This window comes from Anser brachyrhynchus (genome assembly GCF_964034855.1).
Source record: "Anser brachyrhynchus genome assembly, chromosome: 5".
NCBI lineage: Eukaryota > Metazoa > Chordata > Aves > Anseriformes > Anatidae > Anser > Anser brachyrhynchus.
Window position 1 is genome coordinate 31,486,038 of NC_137699.1, and position 20,523 is coordinate 31,506,560.

General features: G+C 43.5%; 1 protein-coding gene across 2 annotated transcripts in view; it reads left to right on the forward strand.

Moving 5' to 3' along the window:
* The first annotated feature begins 80 nt into the window (after positions 1 to 80).
* Positions 81 to 20,523, forward strand: part of CDAN1 (codanin 1) — a 29,001-nt gene continuing 8,558 nt past the window's right edge. The window contains exons 1-19 of one of the 2 annotated variants that reach the window (XR_013952115.1): positions 81 to 300; positions 2,269 to 2,969; positions 4,520 to 4,744; positions 7,003 to 7,196; positions 7,642 to 7,764; positions 8,451 to 8,529; positions 8,934 to 9,054; positions 10,086 to 10,195; positions 10,883 to 10,972; positions 12,059 to 12,134; positions 13,182 to 13,390; positions 14,143 to 14,257; positions 15,078 to 15,221; positions 15,871 to 16,037; positions 16,654 to 16,735; positions 17,402 to 17,491; positions 18,652 to 18,706; positions 19,641 to 19,774; positions 20,381 to 20,484. Coding sequence is in view for 1 of the 2 variants with exons in the window: in XM_080594826.1 (XP_080450952.1) it covers positions 205 to 300; positions 2,269 to 2,969; positions 4,520 to 4,744; positions 7,003 to 7,196; positions 7,642 to 7,764; positions 8,451 to 8,529; positions 8,934 to 9,054; positions 10,086 to 10,195; positions 10,883 to 10,972; positions 12,059 to 12,134; positions 13,182 to 13,390; positions 14,143 to 14,257; positions 15,078 to 15,221; positions 15,871 to 16,037; positions 16,654 to 16,735; positions 17,402 to 17,491; positions 18,652 to 18,706; positions 19,641 to 19,774; positions 20,381 to 20,484 (2,915 nt within the window). In the remaining variant the exon portion in view is untranslated. The remainder of the gene's footprint in view (positions 301 to 2,268; positions 2,970 to 4,519; positions 4,745 to 7,002; positions 7,197 to 7,641; positions 7,765 to 8,450; positions 8,530 to 8,933; positions 9,055 to 10,085; positions 10,196 to 10,882; positions 10,973 to 12,058; positions 12,135 to 13,181; positions 13,391 to 14,142; positions 14,258 to 15,077; positions 15,222 to 15,870; positions 16,038 to 16,653; positions 16,736 to 17,401; positions 17,492 to 18,651; positions 18,707 to 19,640; positions 19,775 to 20,380; positions 20,485 to 20,523) is intronic. The other variant, XM_080594826.1, reaches the window with a different exon arrangement.

The window sequence follows — 20,523 nt, forward strand, 5'->3', positions numbered from 1 at the left end:
GCGGCCGGCGCAGGCGCCCCGTGCCCCGCGTGCTGACATGGGGAGGGGGCCCGGCCCCGGGCCCGGCCCGCTCCGCCCCCGCCCGCGGTCCCCGCCGCCGGCCCGCCCCTGCTGCTGCTCCTGCCCGCTACCGCCCGGCACGGCGCGGCCCGGCCCGGCCCCGCCGCGCCTTGTGCGCCTGCTCGGCGGCGGCAGCGGCCGGGAATGGCGGCGGTTTTGGAGCTGCTGCTGCGCGAGGAGGTGGCGGTCGGCGCCGTGCTGCGCTGGCTCCGCCAGGGGCCCGGGCACCGCCCCGCTGAGGTAACCGGGGCCGGGGCCGGGGCGGAAAGTTTGCCCGCGGCGGGCTGAGGAGACCGTTAGGAGCCGCCGGGCCCGGGGCCTGCAGCTCCGGCCGAGGGCTCGGTGTGGGGCCCGGAGCGAGCTCCTGGCTCGGTGCTCGGCCCGGCAGGGCCCGGAGAAGGGTCCGGCAGGGCGGCGGGTGGGCTCCTGCTGGGCCCCGGCACACCGAGCTGTGCCGTGGGCATGTGGGGGTTCGCGTGGTTCGTACCCACAGACCGGCTCTGGGCGCTGGTGTTTCGGTGATAACGTAGGGAAAGAGGACCTGTAGTTAAAGCACTTGACCAGAGCCCCTCGGAACGCACTGAGGTAAAATCAGGACCCGCTGCTGTCACCCCAAACTTGTGTGGGAAGAAGCACCGCGGGTCGTACTGTGCTCCTCAAAGGGTGACTTGCAGAAGTGGCCCTGGTGGCACGGGTAGCAGAGCACAGGGCTGTGGGGGCTCTGCTGACTGACTGAAAAGTTTGGCCTTGGCGGGAATTGCTGCCTGCCTGTCATGGCTGGGAGCAGCCCGGCTGCTCAGGGTGAGGGAGCAAGCGGCAGGCTTGCGGCTGGCAGCTGTTGACAGGTTGCCCTTGTCCCACAGGGGAGGATCCGCACCTCTGTTAGCTTGCAGAGAGAAAGATGAGTGGAAGCAGGTTGTACTCAGAACACGTTGAGAAACTGTCTGACCTTGTGCACAGACTGTAACCTTACCTGTCAGCCTCTACACTAAGCCCAGGTGGGCACCTGAGGGAATGACAGAACATGTCTTGCTCTAGCTTTCGTGGCAGTTTCTCGCTGGAGCTGGTGAGAAGCTGGGTCTTCGGCCACCTGATGGGGTTTGTATTCTGACCCGTTTTTCGCAGAGCATGAGAGTGCCCCACTGACAGGGGCTGCCTGTCTGTTACCGGGTTGTGCCAGTCCCATACTTTTCTAGGAAGCTGCACAGGTTCCACGCTTTCAAATCAGAACTTCACTGTTGGTGTCGAGGATGGCAGGAGACAAATCACGGCCCTGCTTTCACTGCCTCCCTTCATAGAAACAGTTCCTTCCAAAATAGTGTTTGTTCTCTTTTTGTATAGTGGAGACGTGAATGTGCCTGCAATTATTTTAATGTTAGTAAGGAGTAAGTTGCTGTCTCTGAGAGCTTCTTCTGCTATTATTGCAAATGTTGCTGAATGAATGCCATTGAGAGGAAACAGAAAAGTATTAAGAATAAAATAAATATTAGCCAGCATACAGAGCTTTGAACTGTGCATGTCACATGAAGTCTTTTTGACTAGTTTTATTCTGGTAAGATCACCATCTGTTTTGATTTTACATGTGTTGATTCTGTGGTGATTTTTTTTGTCTTGTTTAGGTTTCTTAAGTATGAACTTCATGTACCTCATGTACCTTGAGGTTGCGTGGTCTCTGTTAGAGCTCTGTGGGATCTCAAACAAGGAAATTATTTAACTGAAATGGAAGAGCAGTTTCCGTCTTGTATTTGGCACTGAAAGTGCTTAAATGTTTGTTATTACAGCACCCCTCTGTGGGAGCAGGGGGTATTTGTAGATGAGTAGGTAATGGATAAGTTGCAGATTTTATTTTTTTTATGTTAGAATTATCCATCTTACTTTGAAACATTGGACTTAAAGGTGCCAGTTGCTCCATCTTCTTGCTGGCTGTAGCTTCGGTATTACGGGTGTCTCTGGGAGACAGTTCTGCCGATTCCCAGTTGGAGACCAAAGTGAATGACACCATCTGAAAACTCCCGCCAAAATGGCTTGTGTGGAGGGTGGGTTACAGATCTATGACTGGTGCTATGGTCACTTGAATTTTAGTGGCCTGCTTTGACAAATCATGTTGGTTTTTATGGTGTATCGCAATCCCACAGTAACTACTAAATGAGTGAAGAGAAGGAATCAGGTAGCATCTTTATGTTAATGCTTTGTCCTCTTTCCTCGCAGGAGAACCACATCCATGACAAGCTGGTGTCTCTCAGTTTGCTTCAGAAAGACTTTGTGCCTTTTCTGCTGAACTTTTTAAGGGAGCAGACCAGCCAGATCCTGACTAATGGACCCTCTACTCCAGCTAAAACTCCCAATTCCAAGGCCCACGGGAGCCAAAGGACAGGATCAGAAAGGAGAGCAGGCCATGCGACTAGCAGCCGAGTGCAGCTCTTTTCCCAAAGGACTTCGGTGACCTCGTGCACCACAGATACCAGCTTTTCCCCCGCTGCTGCATCCAGTGGCTCTTCTTCCTTTTCAGGGTCAAACCTGTCAAGCCCTTGCAGCGACTTCCCTAGCATGGCCTCCAGTAGCAGCCCGAGCTTTGGGTACAGCCCTGTGCTTAACCACAGCGAGAGGCGCTCATCTCAGAAGGCCAGCCTGGGGAGCTTCCTGACAGCTACGCCCGAAGCCCTGCCAGCGAGGCGAGGCAGAAGGAAAGGCGGCAGCGCAGTCAGCGCTTCTGGCCGGCAGGTGCCTCGGGATCTGGGGCGTTCCCTTGCTGAAGAGGAAGATGGAAAGAATGACAGTCCCTCGTGGAGTGGAGGGAGAAGAAAGCGGAGTGAAGTGCCTCTTGTTTCTGCTAGATCCCCACCCAGCCAGCTAAATCTTAACAACCTGGAGGAGTTTCCACCTATGGGTGCAGCCTCTGGCTGGACAAAGTAAGAGCGAGTCTGCCTCACTGCCTCGTTCGTGTTGCGCTGCAGGTTACTGTTCCTTGACTAGCTCATCCTATTGTGCGTGTCCAAATACAGAAGATGCTGTAATAAACAGTACCTGGGGGCTGGCTTATTGTTCTCCTTGGCCAGGAGAGCCTTGTAGCAGTTGCCATGTAGGGGAATATGGTCAGCTTTCCGCTCTGAACTCAACCTGGTTGCCTCTTCAGCCTTATGATGTGCCTGCAGCTTGCCGTTTCACAGGCCAGCTGATATGAGAGTGACCACATCTTTCTCCTTGTGTGTTCTAACAAGTCAGCATTATCTTTGCTCTTCACATTTCTTGTTTAACACAATAGCAATTGCTAATGAAGAGCAGTCCTGGAAGGTTCTTCAGCTTTATTGATGCTAGGGAGAAAAGCTTTTTGATTGATGTTCTGTGAATTCTGGTAATGAACGTTAGTGCGCGGCTTCATTTGTGTAATGCAGTTATGGACAAAATAGCTGGCCAATACCCGTGTTCTCTTTGGTCTTCAGCAAGCCCTGGCCTCCCTGGTGACTTTGCCTTTTCTTCTGGGTAGCCGTTTGTTTGGTGGTTGCCTCAATACTTGTATCTTTGAGATTTTACTCTTTAAAATCTTCATTACCAAGTGTAATAGTTTCATATCAGCCTGTTTGCTCTGTAAACCAGGAAGTGGCCTCTGAAAGTGGGACTTTCTAGTTGGACAAGTAAAATTTCAGCTAAAAATCAGTAAGTCTCTGGGTCTGTATGGGAGCTGTGTTTGTGGAGAACATCCTCAGGCTGGCTGTCTAGGGTGCAGCTGCCTGTATAATGCTCTAGATAATGCTTTGGCCAAGGGAGATAAGGTGTATTCCGAGAGTGGACAGTAAGTCTGTTTTCCTCGGTTGCACTACACCCAGCTGGGGAAAAAGGTCATGCGGTGTGTAGAAGCCAGCACTAGAGCAATTTTGAGAACCCTATAGCAATTAATGTGTAGCAACCAGCATTTCCTTGAGAAATGTAGTGCTTTATGTTCCGTGTCTAATTTCCTCTTTCTCTTACTGTATTACAAAGCCTCTTCCTGAAGGACCAGTCTAGGTAGCTTGTGCAGGAGGAATGGGTTTACCTAAACTTAAAGGGTAGCTCAGGAGCCTGGACAGGAGCCCGCACTGCTACTGATAGACAGCGGCAGCTTGTTTGTTTTTTCTTTATGGTTTTGTTAGAAACTGCTGGTGAATTTATTTTTTTGCTAAAATAAAGCGTACCCTGTCCTCTCAAACTAGACATGTTTGGAGGAGTGGTGTGGCACTCTGTGTTACCTGCCCTGTGCCGGCAGCGGGCTGTTTTTCACCATCTGTAGCTCCGGGGCTGCTGGCAGTGACTAGAATCAAGTCAGCAACTATAGGTGAAGTTTAGAAATTCACTATCCTGACTTGATATCCGGTTTATTTCAGCATTAGGTTCTTCTGGAGGAGTTTAATGCCTATCAGTCTTGCAACCTAGTTTCTTCTGTTGTTTTGGTGATTTCAACAAAATCCCTTCTCAACTTTTTCAGCAAAAGTAAGCCGTCAAGGAGAATCAACCCCACTCCTGTAAGTGCCGAGCGCCCCCTTTCAAAGCCAAAGACGTGCTTCACTTCTACGCCTGTCAGCCAGTCTCCAGCTGCTCGGTTTTCATCTGGGTCAAACCTTGAGGCCTTTAGTACTGTCCAGGAAGGAAACCTTACTTCTGTGATAAGCAGCAGCCTTCAAGAGGAGAGGGAGATGCTGAAGAAAGAACGGTACGGTCTGAGCATGATGGTGATAGGCTTGTATTGATTCTTAATTCTCTTAAGATGGTACCAATGTGAGAGTGGAAATGAAGACTATCCGAAGAATATCTAAACCAGATATTGGTAACCTCAAACTATACTTTGCCTAAACATAACTGTGACTCTGGTATTAGACTACGTATTAACGCAGTTAGCTCATGCTTGTTGTTTTGAAGGTGTGCTGACTCTGGAACAATGACCCTTATTTTATCTTCAGGAGTCTTTACAGCTTTCTTATGACTGCCTCTTCATGGGTTTGCACGTGTCATTATCTCCTGTGCAGCTTTCCTTAAGTTGCACAAGTGAACCAAGTGGGTTCAAGCTACAGTAACTGGGCTGTGTTTGAAGACTGCAACTGTGGTGGCAGGCACAGTTTAGTTTGAAGAAAATGAGTTAATGTTGCAAACGTGAGGAAAGTGTTAACGATTTTGCAAGTTAGTCAGACAAACACTAGCTTGCAGTCAGAGCATATGGGACATGGGTAGCATGACATTATGTTTTTGAAGTTGCTACTGCAGCTATCTATTTAAAATAGTGTGTGCTGGGAGGTGAGGTGAATTCTAGCTTCAGGTTTTGTGCCTGATGTTCAATTACTGCGTGACTTTTGTTCTATGTAAAATAATCACCCTTAGACTGTGAGGATTCATGTATTTGGGGGAAAAAACAAACAAACAAAAACAAAGCGCAGTGGTATAGAAACTTTTTTGCAATTGCTGACACAACTGTTAATATTCGTTGTAGCTTTTGTTCTTGGGGAAACTATTGGGTACACGTGGTTGGAATTCTTTCCCTATTAAGCCTTGCAGTTCACTCTAGTGGGACCAGAATTGGCTGAAACTGACCCACCAGATTCTCATGAATTACCATTTGTATGGGGCTTGTAACAGAACTACTCAGGTTCAAACCTGCCTCTGCACTTCAGTGAAGCACATATTCCAGTCTGAATTCTACCTGAAAGGTTCCAGTAATCTGTACAAACTAAAGCAGGTGAAATAGCAGTATGTGAGCTGGGTTTGGCCTGTGAGGTGATCTCTGACCCATCGTGCTTCCACTGAAATGGTCAGTGCTTGGAGCTGGGAGCTGCTGTTGTGGCCTCGGTAGCAGTGGGGAATTGAGGTACAAAACTGACAGCTTCCAGCCAACTGGGTCACACTGAGCAATGGCAAAGGATGAAATTCATGGTGAGGTAGATGATGACATTGAAGCAGAAGTGAAGCAGTGTAACTGGAGTCTTACTGTGGTGGGTTTAAGAAGTGCTTAATATGAAATAATTTTCTTCAGTCTGTCAATTGGGTGCTTATGTTCATTGCAAGACATACGTTACTGAATAACCTTTCTACTTCCATTTTGGGACTGACTTGTTCTTCATTGTAGCAGTTCCCACTTAGGCCAGCAGAAAAGTTCTTTGCTACAGCGAAAAATGTTTGTCATCCTGACAGCCTTTAAAGTGACTCTTAAATTTTACTTTTAAGGCAATTTGGGTGTAAGTGGATGTGATGTTGCCAACGTGGATGTTCCATAGGGATCTTTAATGGTCATTTGATATTGCTATTAATGGCTTTTTTTCTTGCTTCTCATGTGTCTTACATATGCCACTCTGCTCCTGCATTTTGGATGACCTCTGAGGCATTTTTTTTTAACAATGCCTATATTTAACTGAGTAATTGTTCCTGATTTAGAATCCCACAATTGAAGTGGTTTGTTCCTTCTGTTGTTTAACTTGTCAGTATGGGATTTTACCAGTTGTTGCATTGCCTTTCCATGTAGTGGTATTAGATCTTCTCAGAGCATCATTAACTTGGAAATATGGCTGAAAGTATGGATGTGAACCTTATTTTCATAGATTTTACAGTGTCTAGCTGTCAGAAATTGTACATGTAATATTTTTCTTTTTTTAGGATGGGTTCAATGTCCTTAGCAAATACCAGTTGAGGTGAGAAGAAGCAATAGCAAAGGTTAGTTAGATAATTTTGCCAAAGTGACATGGTGTGTCAGCAGAGTAGGAATTTGTGGTTCTTTTGATTGTTAGCCCTAGGATCCTGTCTCATTAAGAAAAATATGTGTTAAATTACTGTCATGCTACAAGCAGCCTTAGGCAGTATAAATGATGAGTTCAGTTATTGCAGGATTTCTTTCATGCTCTACTGCCAGGGAAAGGCCTCTTCTGATCACAGGGCTGCTGTGTATCATCTTCAGTCACGTGGTATGTTGCTGCTCTTGAATTTCAGATGCAAGTTGCTGCACCAGGCGTCTTCTCCTGCAGGGATATCTCTTGATCCTGGTACTCCTACTAAGCCTAGTTACACTCGCAGTGCAAGCCTTCCTGCTGAAAGCCATCTGGTGACCTGTGCGGATCCTGCTAAGGTTTCTTGCAAGAAGCAGTTGGAGTGCCTGGCACGGCTCTACTCATCATGCATAGCAGGTGAGGAGTAAGATGTGAGACTGACCTTTCTGTGCACTTTGAACTTGCATGTGTGTTGCAAAGGGGAGATAGATGAGAAGTGAAAGTTGTGGGGTAGTTACAGTGTACAAATAACATCTGGAAAAATAAACTAAATCGACACAGTTATTAAAACAGGTGGATTCTAGGTAAAAGTTTAGGGAAGGAGATGAACCTGATGTAGTGCTCTGACCTGCAGGAGGCTAAAGTTGTATGATCCTATCTGATGAGGTAAATTTGAGCAACCAGACCGTTCCCTAACATGTCCTTCCTGTAATTCCCATGTTGATATATACTCTGGTTGTGTGTGGGGAGGGAGTTATTTACTGACTATGCCATAGAACAGTTTTCTATCTTTTTACCTTTATTTATTAAAACAGGTTAATACTGAATATTCATCTTTACTATCTAATTTTTTCTCTTCCAGAAAACCTGGTACCAAATATTTTTCTGGAGCTTTTTTTTGTTCTGCAGCTGTTAACATCTAAAGGCACTTCTACTGCAGAAGAAGAAGAGGAGAGTGACCTTGAAGTTAATGAAAGAAGTAAAGGTAAGCAATAGAACTGAGTGGAAAGAATGTCCTTCATGGGATGATAATGTGGTATAGATAAGTTGACCTTACCTTGGACAATTAGTCATAAATCCCATAAATAACACTGTGGGACTCATCTGAGATGCTGACAAAAAACATTCATGCATGGGCAGTGCTTCTGCAGCATGATAGAGCAGAGTTACTAGATAATGTTTAAATCTACTTTTCTGCTGTTGTGTGTGAATATCCATAGCTACTTGCTAAAAGAAACTTTCAGAGAGAAGGGTGGATATGCTAGAGTCTCTCTTCCATTGGTCCTTGCAACTCAAAAGTGCTGCTGACTTGAGAAGGCTGAGCAGGAATCTCTTCTTTCCCATACAGCATTAAACAATTTAGCTGCCGTTAGTATAGGAAAGATGGGGATTTGTCTGTTGAGGTGCAAGGAAATATGAACTTCTGGAAACTGGATGCTGGTCTGGAAGACTGTTTAGCTCTTTGGATATGGAGTTAGAATCATAGAATCATTAAGATTGAAAAAGACCTCCAAGATCATCTGGTCCAACCATCACCCTATTACCAATGTCACCCACTAAACCATGTCCCTAAGTGCCAGGTCCAACACATTCCTCAGGAGCTAATTGTTGATCATTTAGTTTATAAATGGTGACAGGTGCTGTTGTCTCACACTTATTTCTTCTCATTAGATGCATCGGGGAGGCAGCATTTCCGAAGTGTGCACAATTGTGTTTACTTTGCTGTTCAAGTCTTGGATTATCAATATGAGTGAGTTGAGGCTTTTTTTCTCTGCTCATGTCTGCAGATGTGTGTGAGATGAAGCAAGTGTGCTTGGATTTTAGAGCTTTACTACTTCCAGGCATGGAGTTACTAATTTTCCCTAAAAATACACAACTCGGCCTGAATTTGGACGTGTCTTTGAATTTCCCTTATGCTGGTCTGTCTGCTGAACTTCAGTGTGATTGTGCAAGAATGGGAAAGTCATGAGTGTCATAAAAAGTCATAAAAAAGTGTCCCTACAGATGCCAATGGGATTTGATCCTGGGTGCCTGGGGCTTAGAACTCTTTACTTGGTGGCTTCATATAAGATAATCAGACATAAAGAAATGATTATGCTTATGGTGTTGTTTATGTCTGTATGTCTGTGGGTTTTATGGATGTTGTCTTGGCAGAATTATTTCCCATCTAGAAAAGGGGACGCTGAAGTTCTTGGCTGAAAATGAACGGATTGCATCTTTTTCTCCTACCTTGCATGAGAGGCTCAGGCAGGCTTATGAAAGCAGCACAGCCAAGGTGAGTGTTGGCAGACCTCAACTGATGCTATCTCATGCCTTTGTGGTAGTGTTCTTTTATTTATGTTGGCCTTAATGCTTATGCTCATTCCTGCTACTGTGAGTATCTTGTCATGTCTTCTTTGGGAAGTGTCTGAAAGTGTACTTTTTTTTTTTTTGGTCATGGGTGAGTGAATTGCAAGTTGCAGTGACTGCTAGCTGTGAATCGCTGCTGGCTGGCCATATATTGTGCTCCAGGTGCTGACTCAGCCAATGACTTTGACAGGGTCAAGTTTTGCTTTTGAGATTCATGTCTACTAAACGTGGATCCCAGAACAATGGCCAGCTAGATGCAATATCAGAATGTAGTTTGGGAGAGGTGGACTTTTTTCATAGCTACAGACTCCTTTTCAGAAAACAAAGTTTCAGAGGAAACAGTGCGGCCTGGGAAAACTGGTTTCCTGATATTATCACCTGAGTTAGGGAACTGAAAGCAGATGCTTGGAATACCCGCCTTAGTTTATTTTGTATTTAGTTTCATCCATCTTTTAAAAATGGGAATTGTTCTTGGCAAAGAAAATACAGTGTACTTTCTGAGAGCAGGGCCCATCAATAGCTGCACAGGTCAGTTAAAGGTGTAGGTAAAGGTCTTCTGTTGCCTGAAGGCATGTACTTTTTGAATAGGAGAAAGAATACAGAAATTGCCAGCTACTGTTCTGCATTCTCAGAAGCCCTATATCGAAGACACACTTTGGCTGTTTGCAAATCATTGTTTCCACATGGAAACACTAGCTGCAATCTAGTCTGCTGAGATTTCTTAGAGAGATGAGGTGTTTCCGTTCATAATGAGCGATTCTGCCTTTGCAGTGTAATACCGGTTTTGTAGCCATTGGTGTTTACCAGCAGTTAGCAAATGGAAGCAGTTAGGAAGTGGCTACAGCCTGAACAGCTCAACTAGTGATACCTGTTTTCCTCATCACCTCTCTTCACTGCTTTCTCTAGGTGTCAAGTTGTTGGATAAATCAGAGACTTATGCTTTTATATTTTCAACAGGTCTCTCTTCTGCTGCCATGCTCTGTACAATCTGTTTCTTTCCAGCCAGAAACTGACAATCGCTCTAACTTTCCCAGTGACAGAGCATTTCACATATTTAAGAAACAAAGGTAAGTTTCTTTCGCTGTTGCCATATGGCTCTCAGAGTATAATCTTTCCATGATTGTAAAAAAGGATATTAGGAATGTCTTGTGTATGCTATATACTCTAGAAAAAAATTGAGATTTTTACTCTTAATTAAAAAAAAAAAAGTGTTCATATTGACAGCAGGGGCTAAATGTTTAATGTCGTTAGAGAAGAACAGCCTAATTCTTCATGATTTATTGGCTTTTGGTAAATGCCAGTACAGTGTGTCACCCTTCTGGATTGCTTCTGCATATAGATCTGGTATGCTTTGTATTCTTCCTGACACCTCCCTCTGCGCTTGCAGCAACAGGGCGAGGGGAGAATGGCAAGTTGTCTTGGTCCTTGTTTTCTCCTCGTAGGTATTATTTCGTGTGGCTTATTCTTTCCCACTTCTCAGTCTTTGGTATGTCTGGTAATGGGTATTTTGGTCATTCCATCTGAGCTTGTGCATAACAAGCTTAAACACTTGCTGTCAAAGACATGGAAAATGGAAACTTGCTGAAGTACCGCTAACACTAATGAGTTTTGCAAAGGTATCTGAATGTGTAGAAGCTTGAGTTACTTAATCTGAGGTAGAGTTTCACTGGGAAACTTAGGAGCAATTGAATATTCAATTATTTTTACTTCAAACTTGAAGAGGAATTCATACCCTTAAACATCTTGATTCACAGGGATATCTTTTACGAACTGCTGCGTGAATGGGAGGATAACCATGAAAAAACTGGCTGGGACTTTGAAAGAGTTCTGGGCAACAAGATAAGGTAGGAGTCTTGTGCAACTCCAGCTAGAACTGAAACTTCTGCTGCTCTAGTATAGGTGAATTACTGGTGCAGTGTACCAGAGTCAGCATCCTAATTTTTATGTTCTTTCTAATGGTCATCTACACTGACTTGTAGGGGGCTGTGCTTCTTGGGAGATACTGTCTGGGTAAAGTCACTTCTATATTTAACATTTTCAACTGTCATCGTAAAGAAACTAGGCAAAAGTGGCAGTAGCATAATTTGATTAGCCTTGGTCTAACTCTTACCATGTTCCCAGTCACAGAAAGTGCAATTTTCACAACCTGTGCTGTGATCTGGACATGGCTATTGGATGCATTTCTCTATGCGGTTTTTGTTTCCAATGCCCCACTCCTTTGAAGCACAGGGAAATGTGTTACATGTTCAGAAGCTCTTATCTCTTCCAACTATTTGAGGAGCTTCTGGTGTTTTGGTTCTGAAAACGAGACAAGTTTGGCTCTTCATATGGAAGGCAGACTTTTATGCTTATTGTTTTATCAAAATAGAATATATATAAAGAAATTTATGTTTTTGAAAGCAGTTGCCTTGTAGGTGTCTGTGTTAGTCTTAACCATGAGCCTACTCAAGTTACACATATGAAGGGGGCTTTTCATGTCTGGGGCAAAACAAGGCTGAGATTTAAACTGAGAAATTTTTGTCCTCTTTGGGCGTCAGAAGTACTGCTATTGCTGTTTTCTTACTTGCATCCACGTGGGCTCTCAACACAGTGCTCTGCACAGGGGAGAATGGGAGATGAATGAGTTAATTGTCTTCCTAAATAACAGCGTTATTGCAGGAAAGGAAGAGAGTCTTTTTATCTCTAAAGCTGTGTTCTGCAGGTGCTAAGGGAGAATCCAGGGAGAATTTTTGTTTCTATGATCAGCAGATCAGGCTCAGTGCTTGTGAAACTTGGTTATAAAGATGTTGCTTTTTGCAGTGGCCTTTGAAAAGCTCTGGAGATTGCTTTCTTAAAAGCAGTTATTTTGTGCTTTCGGTGTAATTTGGGGTTAAACCACTTTTTAATACTTCAGAGATCTAGTCAGCATTTTGTGATGTTTTCCTTCACAGGGCCATGATGGCTCACCTGTCTGCAACCTGCAACCACAGCCATTTTGCCAGGCTCTTTCAGAAACAGCTCATCCAGGTAAATTAGTTGGTTTTGTTTTTGTTTTCTTGAATATACGCATCAAAAGTGATTTGATCCTTCCTCAGCCTGAGAAAACAAACTGTCTTGCAAGTTTGAGGTTTTCCTATTGAAACTTTTTTTTGGGAGAGACAAGTCTTTAGGAAGGGAATTTCCTTTCTTTTCTGGAAATACAAATCAGTGATAAATTATAGACAACCCCCTTATCCCTATCATATATAAGGCACACTGAGCACATCATGAGCTGTAAGAATTCATTCTTCATGGTTATTTACTGTGAGCTTCTAATTTTAGAACAGTTAATTTTTAGAAGTGTTAACGATATATTTCAACATGTATAAAATGCAGAGGTTCCCAGTTCCATTCCTTAGCAACATGAGTACACTACCTGCAAAGAGTCTCAGGTTGTTCTGTGTAACAGCCCAACAGACTCTTTTTGATATAGTATTGCTGTTGTAGTTTACAGGAGTTTTTCCGACCAGTTTCAAGCATCATCTGACTTCACTGTAGCTGAAGGAATGAAGAAAGAAAGGATGATTTATACTTCTGATTGAAGTATAAATTTTCACTGTATTCTCTCTATAAGTGGCTGGCTTATTGGTAGGTTTCTTTTGGATAGCAAAATAGACACAAAAAAAACCCTTAAATGTTAGCCCACATGCATTTCCAGGAAGATGCAAGCTGTTGGAATATTGAAATTCCTCTTGTGTCCAGTCTGAATTTGCATCAGTGTTGTGTCTGTAGTTCATGAAGACCGTACAAGTGATAGGTGTTCTCTCCACACATCCAGATGTTGGCTGCTAGATGTGCCTGAGTTAGTTGCATATCATCCATCTCTCAGAATCTCTAGGCTGTTTCTGGCCAAGGTGGGTAGCATGTTTTGTCATGAGGAGAAGAGACCTTTTTTATGTGGGCTGGCTGAAAAGGCCATGCTTGGATTCCTCCTAAAACAAAGTCTCATGAGGAAGGGAGAACATGTGGGGTAATGAAATGACATGATGCTTTATTACAAATCGTTCATCTTCCTGCTCTTTCTGTCTCCTGAAGATGTGTAAAGGTCCCGTTGGTGGTGGCGCAAGCTGGGGAGACACCCCAGACCAGGATGTCCTTAACATGCTGGGTCCTGATAATCTGAGCCGTCTGAAGAGGTTGCAGGAAAGATTTGTAGTTCCCCAGAGCATCAGAGGACCTTGCCCACCCCCTTCATTCCCAGGGTGCCAGCAGTTCTTCAGGGACTTCATCCTCAGCGCAGGAAGGTTGGCTGCCCATGGTTACCGTTTCCTTGACGAAGCATGGGTGTGTGGGGGGCAAAACCAGCATGTCGCTCTTGTAGCAGGGGGTTGAGAGCCTTGGACATAGCAGTTACCCAGGCAGAGCATATCAGGAATGATTTAAAACTGCATAATACCACACGTAGTGTCCTTGACCAGTGAACATGTTAATAGGTTCTGTCCGGGGCATAGAGTGCTACATCAGGCTAGATGGTAATAACCTTCCTTCTATAAAGCACAGTATCTTGTCACAGGCCACCAGCATTTACCAGTGCCAAGGAGTACAGTGCTCTATAGCAAGGGCACTGGATTGTCCAAACATTCCTCGTGCAGTAGTGCATGAAGCCAAAGAGTTAGAGGATGAAGCCAGTTTCATTTTTTTTTTTTTTTTTGGAATGAGTTTTTCCACAGTCCACAGCATGGATGCATTGTGATAGAGGGGAGGTTTGGATCTAAGTTATCTAAGTTCAGTTACTTTACAGCTTCCTGTTTGGACAGATCCATATCTTTAACATTTTGCTGGGACTTGCTAAATAGCATCTGTTCCAAGGAACATGAGTGGAAAAGGCGGTCAGCCACTACTAGTTTTGTCATTGTTTTCTTGCCAGTCAGTCAGTTACTTTGGTTGCCATCTGATGCTTGATAAACTCAAGACACCAGCTTGAAATTTTGTGGTGTGTTAGTTGAGGTTTTACTGCTGTTTTCAGCCCAATCTGACTCATCATCTTTTGCTGAAGTTATCAGTTCAATCAGCACCTGGTGGATAGCCTGTGCCTGAAGATACTTGAACTAGATGGCCTTACTCTGGTAGAGCATGAGCACAGTGATGGGGAAGCAGATATGGATGAACAGGTAAGCTTTTTTTTTTTTTTTCACAGACATATCTGGCAGTTTCCCTGAACTGTTATTATACCCAAACAATTGTTTTGGTTGCAAGTAATTTGGAGCTTCCCACACTGTATTTATAGGACAAGAGCTTCTTCATTTGATTTTATCATGGCTCTGCAACACGTAGGGATGTCCGAGCCCCTTTCCATTTACTTGTGTGCTTCAGGATGCCTCATAGAACTGTGTCTGAAGAGATAATGCACCCTAGTTTGAAAAGCGATCTCCTGTGAGGGAGCCTTATTTCAGGTTGTTAGTACCCATGCTAAATCTGTTTCATCAATGAAGTAACTGAGTTTAATCGTTGCATTCAATTGCAATAGATCCTTGTTACTATTCCACACAGAAAGACTTTAGTTAGAACTAATTTGTAGTGATGCCTGTTTAGATGTTCCTTTATTCACCTGTACCTATCACAGGTGTCATAGTTTGTAGACTGTTAGCAAAGTAGCAGCGAAAGCTTCACGAAAACTCGCAGAGCAGTAATAGTATAAAAGAGGCATCATGAGGTCAGTTCTCTTTGTCCCCAAAGTTGTTAATACGAAGATGTGACTGAGCAGCTTCTTGTTCTAGAAAGCTCTTGCATTAATTTCTTACAGTAAGTGAAGCAGTGGAGGCAGAACCAATTTGAAATATGCCTGACAAATACGCCTTTTGAAGCCTTTATTAAAAGCACTGATGAAGCTATGTGGCCACCCTTTTTCCATGAAGGGATTGGAAGTTTAGTGTAGGTAATGGCTTTGCCAGTTTAGGATGACATTGCCCCAGCTTACTTTTTTCATTTCAGGATGAAAAGAAGCGTTTTACTGTGGTCTTACTAAGCCTGAGGCTCCTCGCCAAGTTCCTGGGGTTTCTTGTTTTCTTGCCATATCGCACTGTGGAACAGCCAACTAGAGACCTGCAAGACTCTGCAGTAGCATTAAGAAACCAAGTAAGAAACCAAACATTTAAAAAAAAGTCTAATGTGGACTATTGTTTGACAGTCAGGTTTCCTCACCCAAGGAGTCATGCCTGTTCAGAGCAAGCCAATGATTCCTGGGAAGATGTTACACTGTTCTGTGCCCCTATCATATATTCTGAAGTTGGGAACAGAGAACAGAGGAATTGGCATGATGTAGAAAAGAGGGAGCAATGCACTGACAGTGAGGTACTCAGTCTTCTGTTATTTCTGCTAATCTGGGACTGTCATAGCAGAACTCTGACCTAGCTAAGACTTGTCTTTGTAGTGTGAAATCCAGCTACCAGGAAAGTTTTTGTTAGTTTCACGCCCACCTCCTGCCAGTGTGATGTACTGAATGCAAGGAGGCAGGGGTTAAACCTTGACTCCGCTTGCACATAGTCATGCTTATAGCCTTACAGCCTTCTCTTTGGAAGTCCCAGTAGGACCTCTGGTTGCCGTCATAGTGTGTTTTCTACCTCTGCTGGTGTGTAGAGAAATGTTTTCATTAGCCAGAAAGTCAGCTCCTATTTGTAGAGAAGATGAAATCCTAGAAGGAAAAGTCATGATATAGAAAAAGATTTTTCTGTAATTATCAAAAGGTAACTTCAAGCTGCTGTTTTAACTTGTCTTGTTCATTAAGACCCTGCCTGTACTGGACGTACTGAAGCTTCTGAGACAATCTATTCGGGATCACCGTTCTATCCTCACTGTTCCTTGGATTGTGGAGTTTCTTTCCCTTGCAGATCATATTGCTCCTTTCCTTGATTACTATAGGAAAGTATTTTGTCTCTTGCTGCAGGTATACAGGTAAGAGCCTGGGAAAGTATATCAGTTCAAGAACTCTTGTGTAAATGTTTTCTTGCTTAGTTCAGAAGTACCTAGTGTTTGAGAGTGCACGTTGGCCCTAGTTTGAGATTCTTAAGAAAATACCTTTTTTGGTGCAAATCATGAGCATTTTTTATCTTACATGAAGCTGCAAAAGGAGCACATTCTAAACTTAGAGAATAATATTTGATTTAAATATGTTCTTTCATCAAGTAAACATTCTTTAAATCCCCATTCACCCACTCTACCTCTGCAGTTGCAAATTTTAAACGTTGAATTTAAGCCTTAAGCCCATAGCATCTCCCATGCCTAAATAATGCTCCACTTTTTTTGCTTATATACATGAGGAAAATTTGAAGCACATTCTGGAGAGTTACTTAGCAATGGCTTTGCCGACATTAAAGTAGCATGTTATTCAGATGGGTACATGCAAAAGGGTAGAACTTGCTCTCCACTCTGTTGGTAGACGAGTAGGGAATGTGAACATGGTTACAAATAGTATTATCAGAAACTGAGTGGTTTGGGATTTTTTTTTTGTTAATGAAAATTGCGCTAGTGAAATCTAATACTGTCTCTGTTTGCTTTTTCTGCATGGCAGGTTAATGGTCCTTTCTGAAGATAAGGAGATGAGTTTCCTGAACAAGCTGCTGATTCTTGCAGTTCTGGGATGGCTTTTTCAGGTAGAGTCTCCTGTGTGCACACAGCTCTTCCTTGAAGAAACAGCAGAGTACAGAACTCAATAGAAGATAGTATTGAAATAAATTAAAACACTTGAAAATACTAGGTTGTGATGTTTCATTTTGTTTTGTATTTTTAAAATTTGTTTGGGGTTCAAACTATCCTCCGTGTTCTAATGGAGAATTACTTTGCTGTAGTCAAATTGTGTGAAGTAGCATTTTTTCCCAGTAGGAATTCTAATTGCTGCTGAAACACATTGTGTCCTTAAACCTGCATCGTTGTAAGCACTGACAGTAAATTCCTGTTAGAACTTGGAAGCTCTTGTCACAAAGGTGGAGCGTTAGCTGACATCCTTGAATAAAAGGGGAAATTTTTATCTGATAAAGAGATGGTATGCGATGAACTTTTAAAATCCTTTTGTTCCTTCCTTTGGAAGTAAGGTAACTTGTTAGCAGGAACTTGCTGGAATGGTGAAAGATACCATATGGGGACAGTTAGAAAGGTGGCATGTGATCAAACAAAATCTTTAATTTTATGGGGAAAAATCTCTTTATGTATCTCTTTATGATCTTTATTATTTTTGTGGGTGGAAGATTTTACTGTCTATCAGAAATGGTTCAAGTTATTGACTGCTGTTTGGGTTGTACCTACTGGGGTTTCTGTTTCAGGTTCCATCGGTCCCTGAAGAGTTGTTTTTTGCCACTGATGTCAGGCAGGAGGGAGTGATGGTGGATACTGTGACGTCTGCTCAGGCTTTGGTGAGTTAGTGCAGCAGCAGGCCCTCTGAATCTGTGGATGAGAGCAGGCTTACAATGGCCTCAGGAGTTTAAGATAATATCAAGAACTCAGCTTCAGTGCAACTGCATTGAGCAGCGAATATACAGGCCAACGGATGCGATGCTCCAATTTATCCAAGTGGCTAGATTGCATTGCATTCTGGATTGTAAACTACGTGTGTTAAGAGCTCAGTGGCTTTTGTCAGGCAAAGGCCAACTGCAGCAAGAGCTTGCAGAGTAGGTGGCAAGTTTTGTGGGAGGATCAGATGCTGTTTTCCTGCTCATTGATTATCCCAGTACAAGGTGAGCTGATAAAACTGCAGCTCTTCCCAGAGATGAGTTACAGTAATGATGAACACAACAGAAATAATAAGATGGGTCTATAAAAGCAAGATGGTGATCTTTGCTGTCACCTGCTTACCAGTTGCATGATAAAGGGTAAATAAACTGAAAATAGTTTAAGCCATCAGAGAAGTAGCTGAGTTTGTAGCATGTGTGGTGTTTTAGGTCACTCCCAGACATGCAAGAGAACAGCTGGTATTCTGTGAAAAATCAGCAGTATATTTGCGAAGACATATGTGTATGTTTGTTCTCATTAGAAAATTCTGTTTAGCATTGTCTCTTCAGTGGCAGAGATGAGATGCAGAGCTGATTATTTTGCAGATGAGCACAGTATATACTGCCCATGTGGATGGGGTTGAAAGCTGTTTCTCCTTCCATGCCTCTGGTTGCACTGTGTAATATTGGGATAACACTACTCCATAGCTGGTGTTCTAGCAAGTCTGAGAGAAGATACCTGTGGAGTTGTAATGCTTAGCAGATGTTCCTTATTTATTCTCCTCCCTGGGTAGGTTTCTTCTTTACAAATAGCAGCTGTGTCAACAGTCCTGGTTATATTCTCTAATCATCAAGGTTCAGTTGGGCTTTGACAGTGGTCAGAAGCAAGGATTGAGCTACACTAACTGAATGTAGAGCAGTTGATTGTGCATTATGGGCTGGTCTGAACACTTGGACTGCCAAGTGTAGAATTTTACTGTGAATTTGGAATCTAGTTATTTCCGTTCTGAAACCTGCATGTGACCATGTGTATAGGATTTCCTTCCTGCTGTGTTGCTTCAGCTTTTCCTTCATTTTCTCACCAGGACTCTGTGCCCTTGGTGGATCAGCAGTTACTTTATACCTGCTGTCCCTACCTTGGTGAGTATTTTATTGATATTTGTCCTAGCATTCTCTAGAACTGTGAGTCCTTGGATTGTCTTTCTTAGCCCTCCTCACAGCCTCAGGTCTCAGCTGTGTGTAAGTGAACCTTGATTAAAGAGCCTGCAGCTGAGAATAGTTATCTGGTGAAGTTGGGGGAGAGAGGCTGCATAGTCAGGATAGCTCACCTACAGACAGTGAATACAGAGGAAAGGGGGAGCTCATTCTTCACCGACTGGAGGGAAACACAATAAGGGGTAAATGTACAAATTTTCCATCCTAGGTATAGTGTAGTCTGTGTTGTGAGGAATGTCTTGACCCTTGAGCATATTTCTGCTGCTGAGGCAGAGGGGAAGAATCCTTTTTGTCTGATGCTTTGTCAGGTTGTCGTCTGAGGTATCTTTTTCCTGAGATCTGATTGTTGTTGGTGAAACCTTTATGTGTAGAGAACAGAGTGCCAGATGGTGGAGTGCTGTTCTGCTTCTTGGGACTTAGCTGCTAGGAAAAACGTATGTTAACCCAGATGTTCTTCCATCATCAAAGCTTCTAGGGGTTGTACTCATCTTCAGGCTTTTCCCCTGTTGTTTTCTTCTGATCCTGTTAAGATTTTGTGTGATTCTGCTTGTCTTATTGCCCTTGTATTTTTTTTTTATGATTCCTGCTCCCTGTGTTAAAAAGGGATCCATAGCGATGGCTGCTCCGTGATCCTTCTGAACAAGCCCCCACATGCCAGGGAGCTTTTTGGAAGCCTGTTTTATCTTTGGAGCCTTGCCCTGCTAGTTAGATGGGTGGGATGCCTGTTTGCTCTCTTGAAACTTCAGCTTTCAGAGAAGCTGAGAGAATATGCTCTGGAAGCGGGACTGACAACGTGGAATTCTCTGAGTTTTTGATTTGTTCCGTTGCTTATGGGGATGGTGCATGTTTTTCTGTGCAGGTGAGCTGCGGAAATTACTTGCCTCTTTTGTGGCTGGTAGCGGAGCAAAAAATGGTGGCTTTATAAGGAAAATCACTCCAACAGCTGCAGAGTCTTTGGCACCCAAGACTTCTGTCACACAACGGAAACTGCAGGTAATGAAATTAGGGAGTCACAAGTGGAAACAGGGTGGGAGGAATTGCCTGCATGGGATACACAGTGGTATCCTGGTGTTTGGGAAAGAAAAGTATGGGCCTGGACAACAGGGAAAGTTGTGTTTGATAGTCAAGTATTCTTACTTCTCATTATTCTGGTTAAATCGTGTGGCTGGATTACCATGTGAGTGTTGAAATCCAGAGAAATTCAGTAAACATTCTTGCAATCAGAACAATTAGCCTCTCTCTCTCTTTTTTACATAAAATGTTAGTACACTTCTCGTAGGCTGCTTTTAGTTAGACTTTAGCCATGCATTCCACAGAAGATAAGAACTGCATAGGAGCTGCCAGAACTCTCCCATTCTTCTCTTTACTAGTCATTTGTTTTCGTAGTTTCATAAACACTGATGATGAGCTTCAGCTTAGGAAAAAAATAGGGAAAATGTATCCTATAGAGGTGCTGAATGTTACAGTAGCAGAATATTCTAGTATATGTAATTTGTCTGCCTTTTAGCTCACTTACATACGGTAGTTCTGTCCACTCCTGTGAAGAGGAGGATCTGAGTGGAGTGTTCTAATCAATTGTGGCACTTTTCTCTTGAACAGGTGGAGTTGGAGCAGGCCTTCTTCCACAACCAGCCTCCCTCCCTGCGGAGAACAGTTGAATTTGTGGCAGAGAGGGTGGGATCCAACTGTGTTAAGCACATCAAGTAAGTACTGGTTATCTGTTCTGTGACTTAAGAACATAT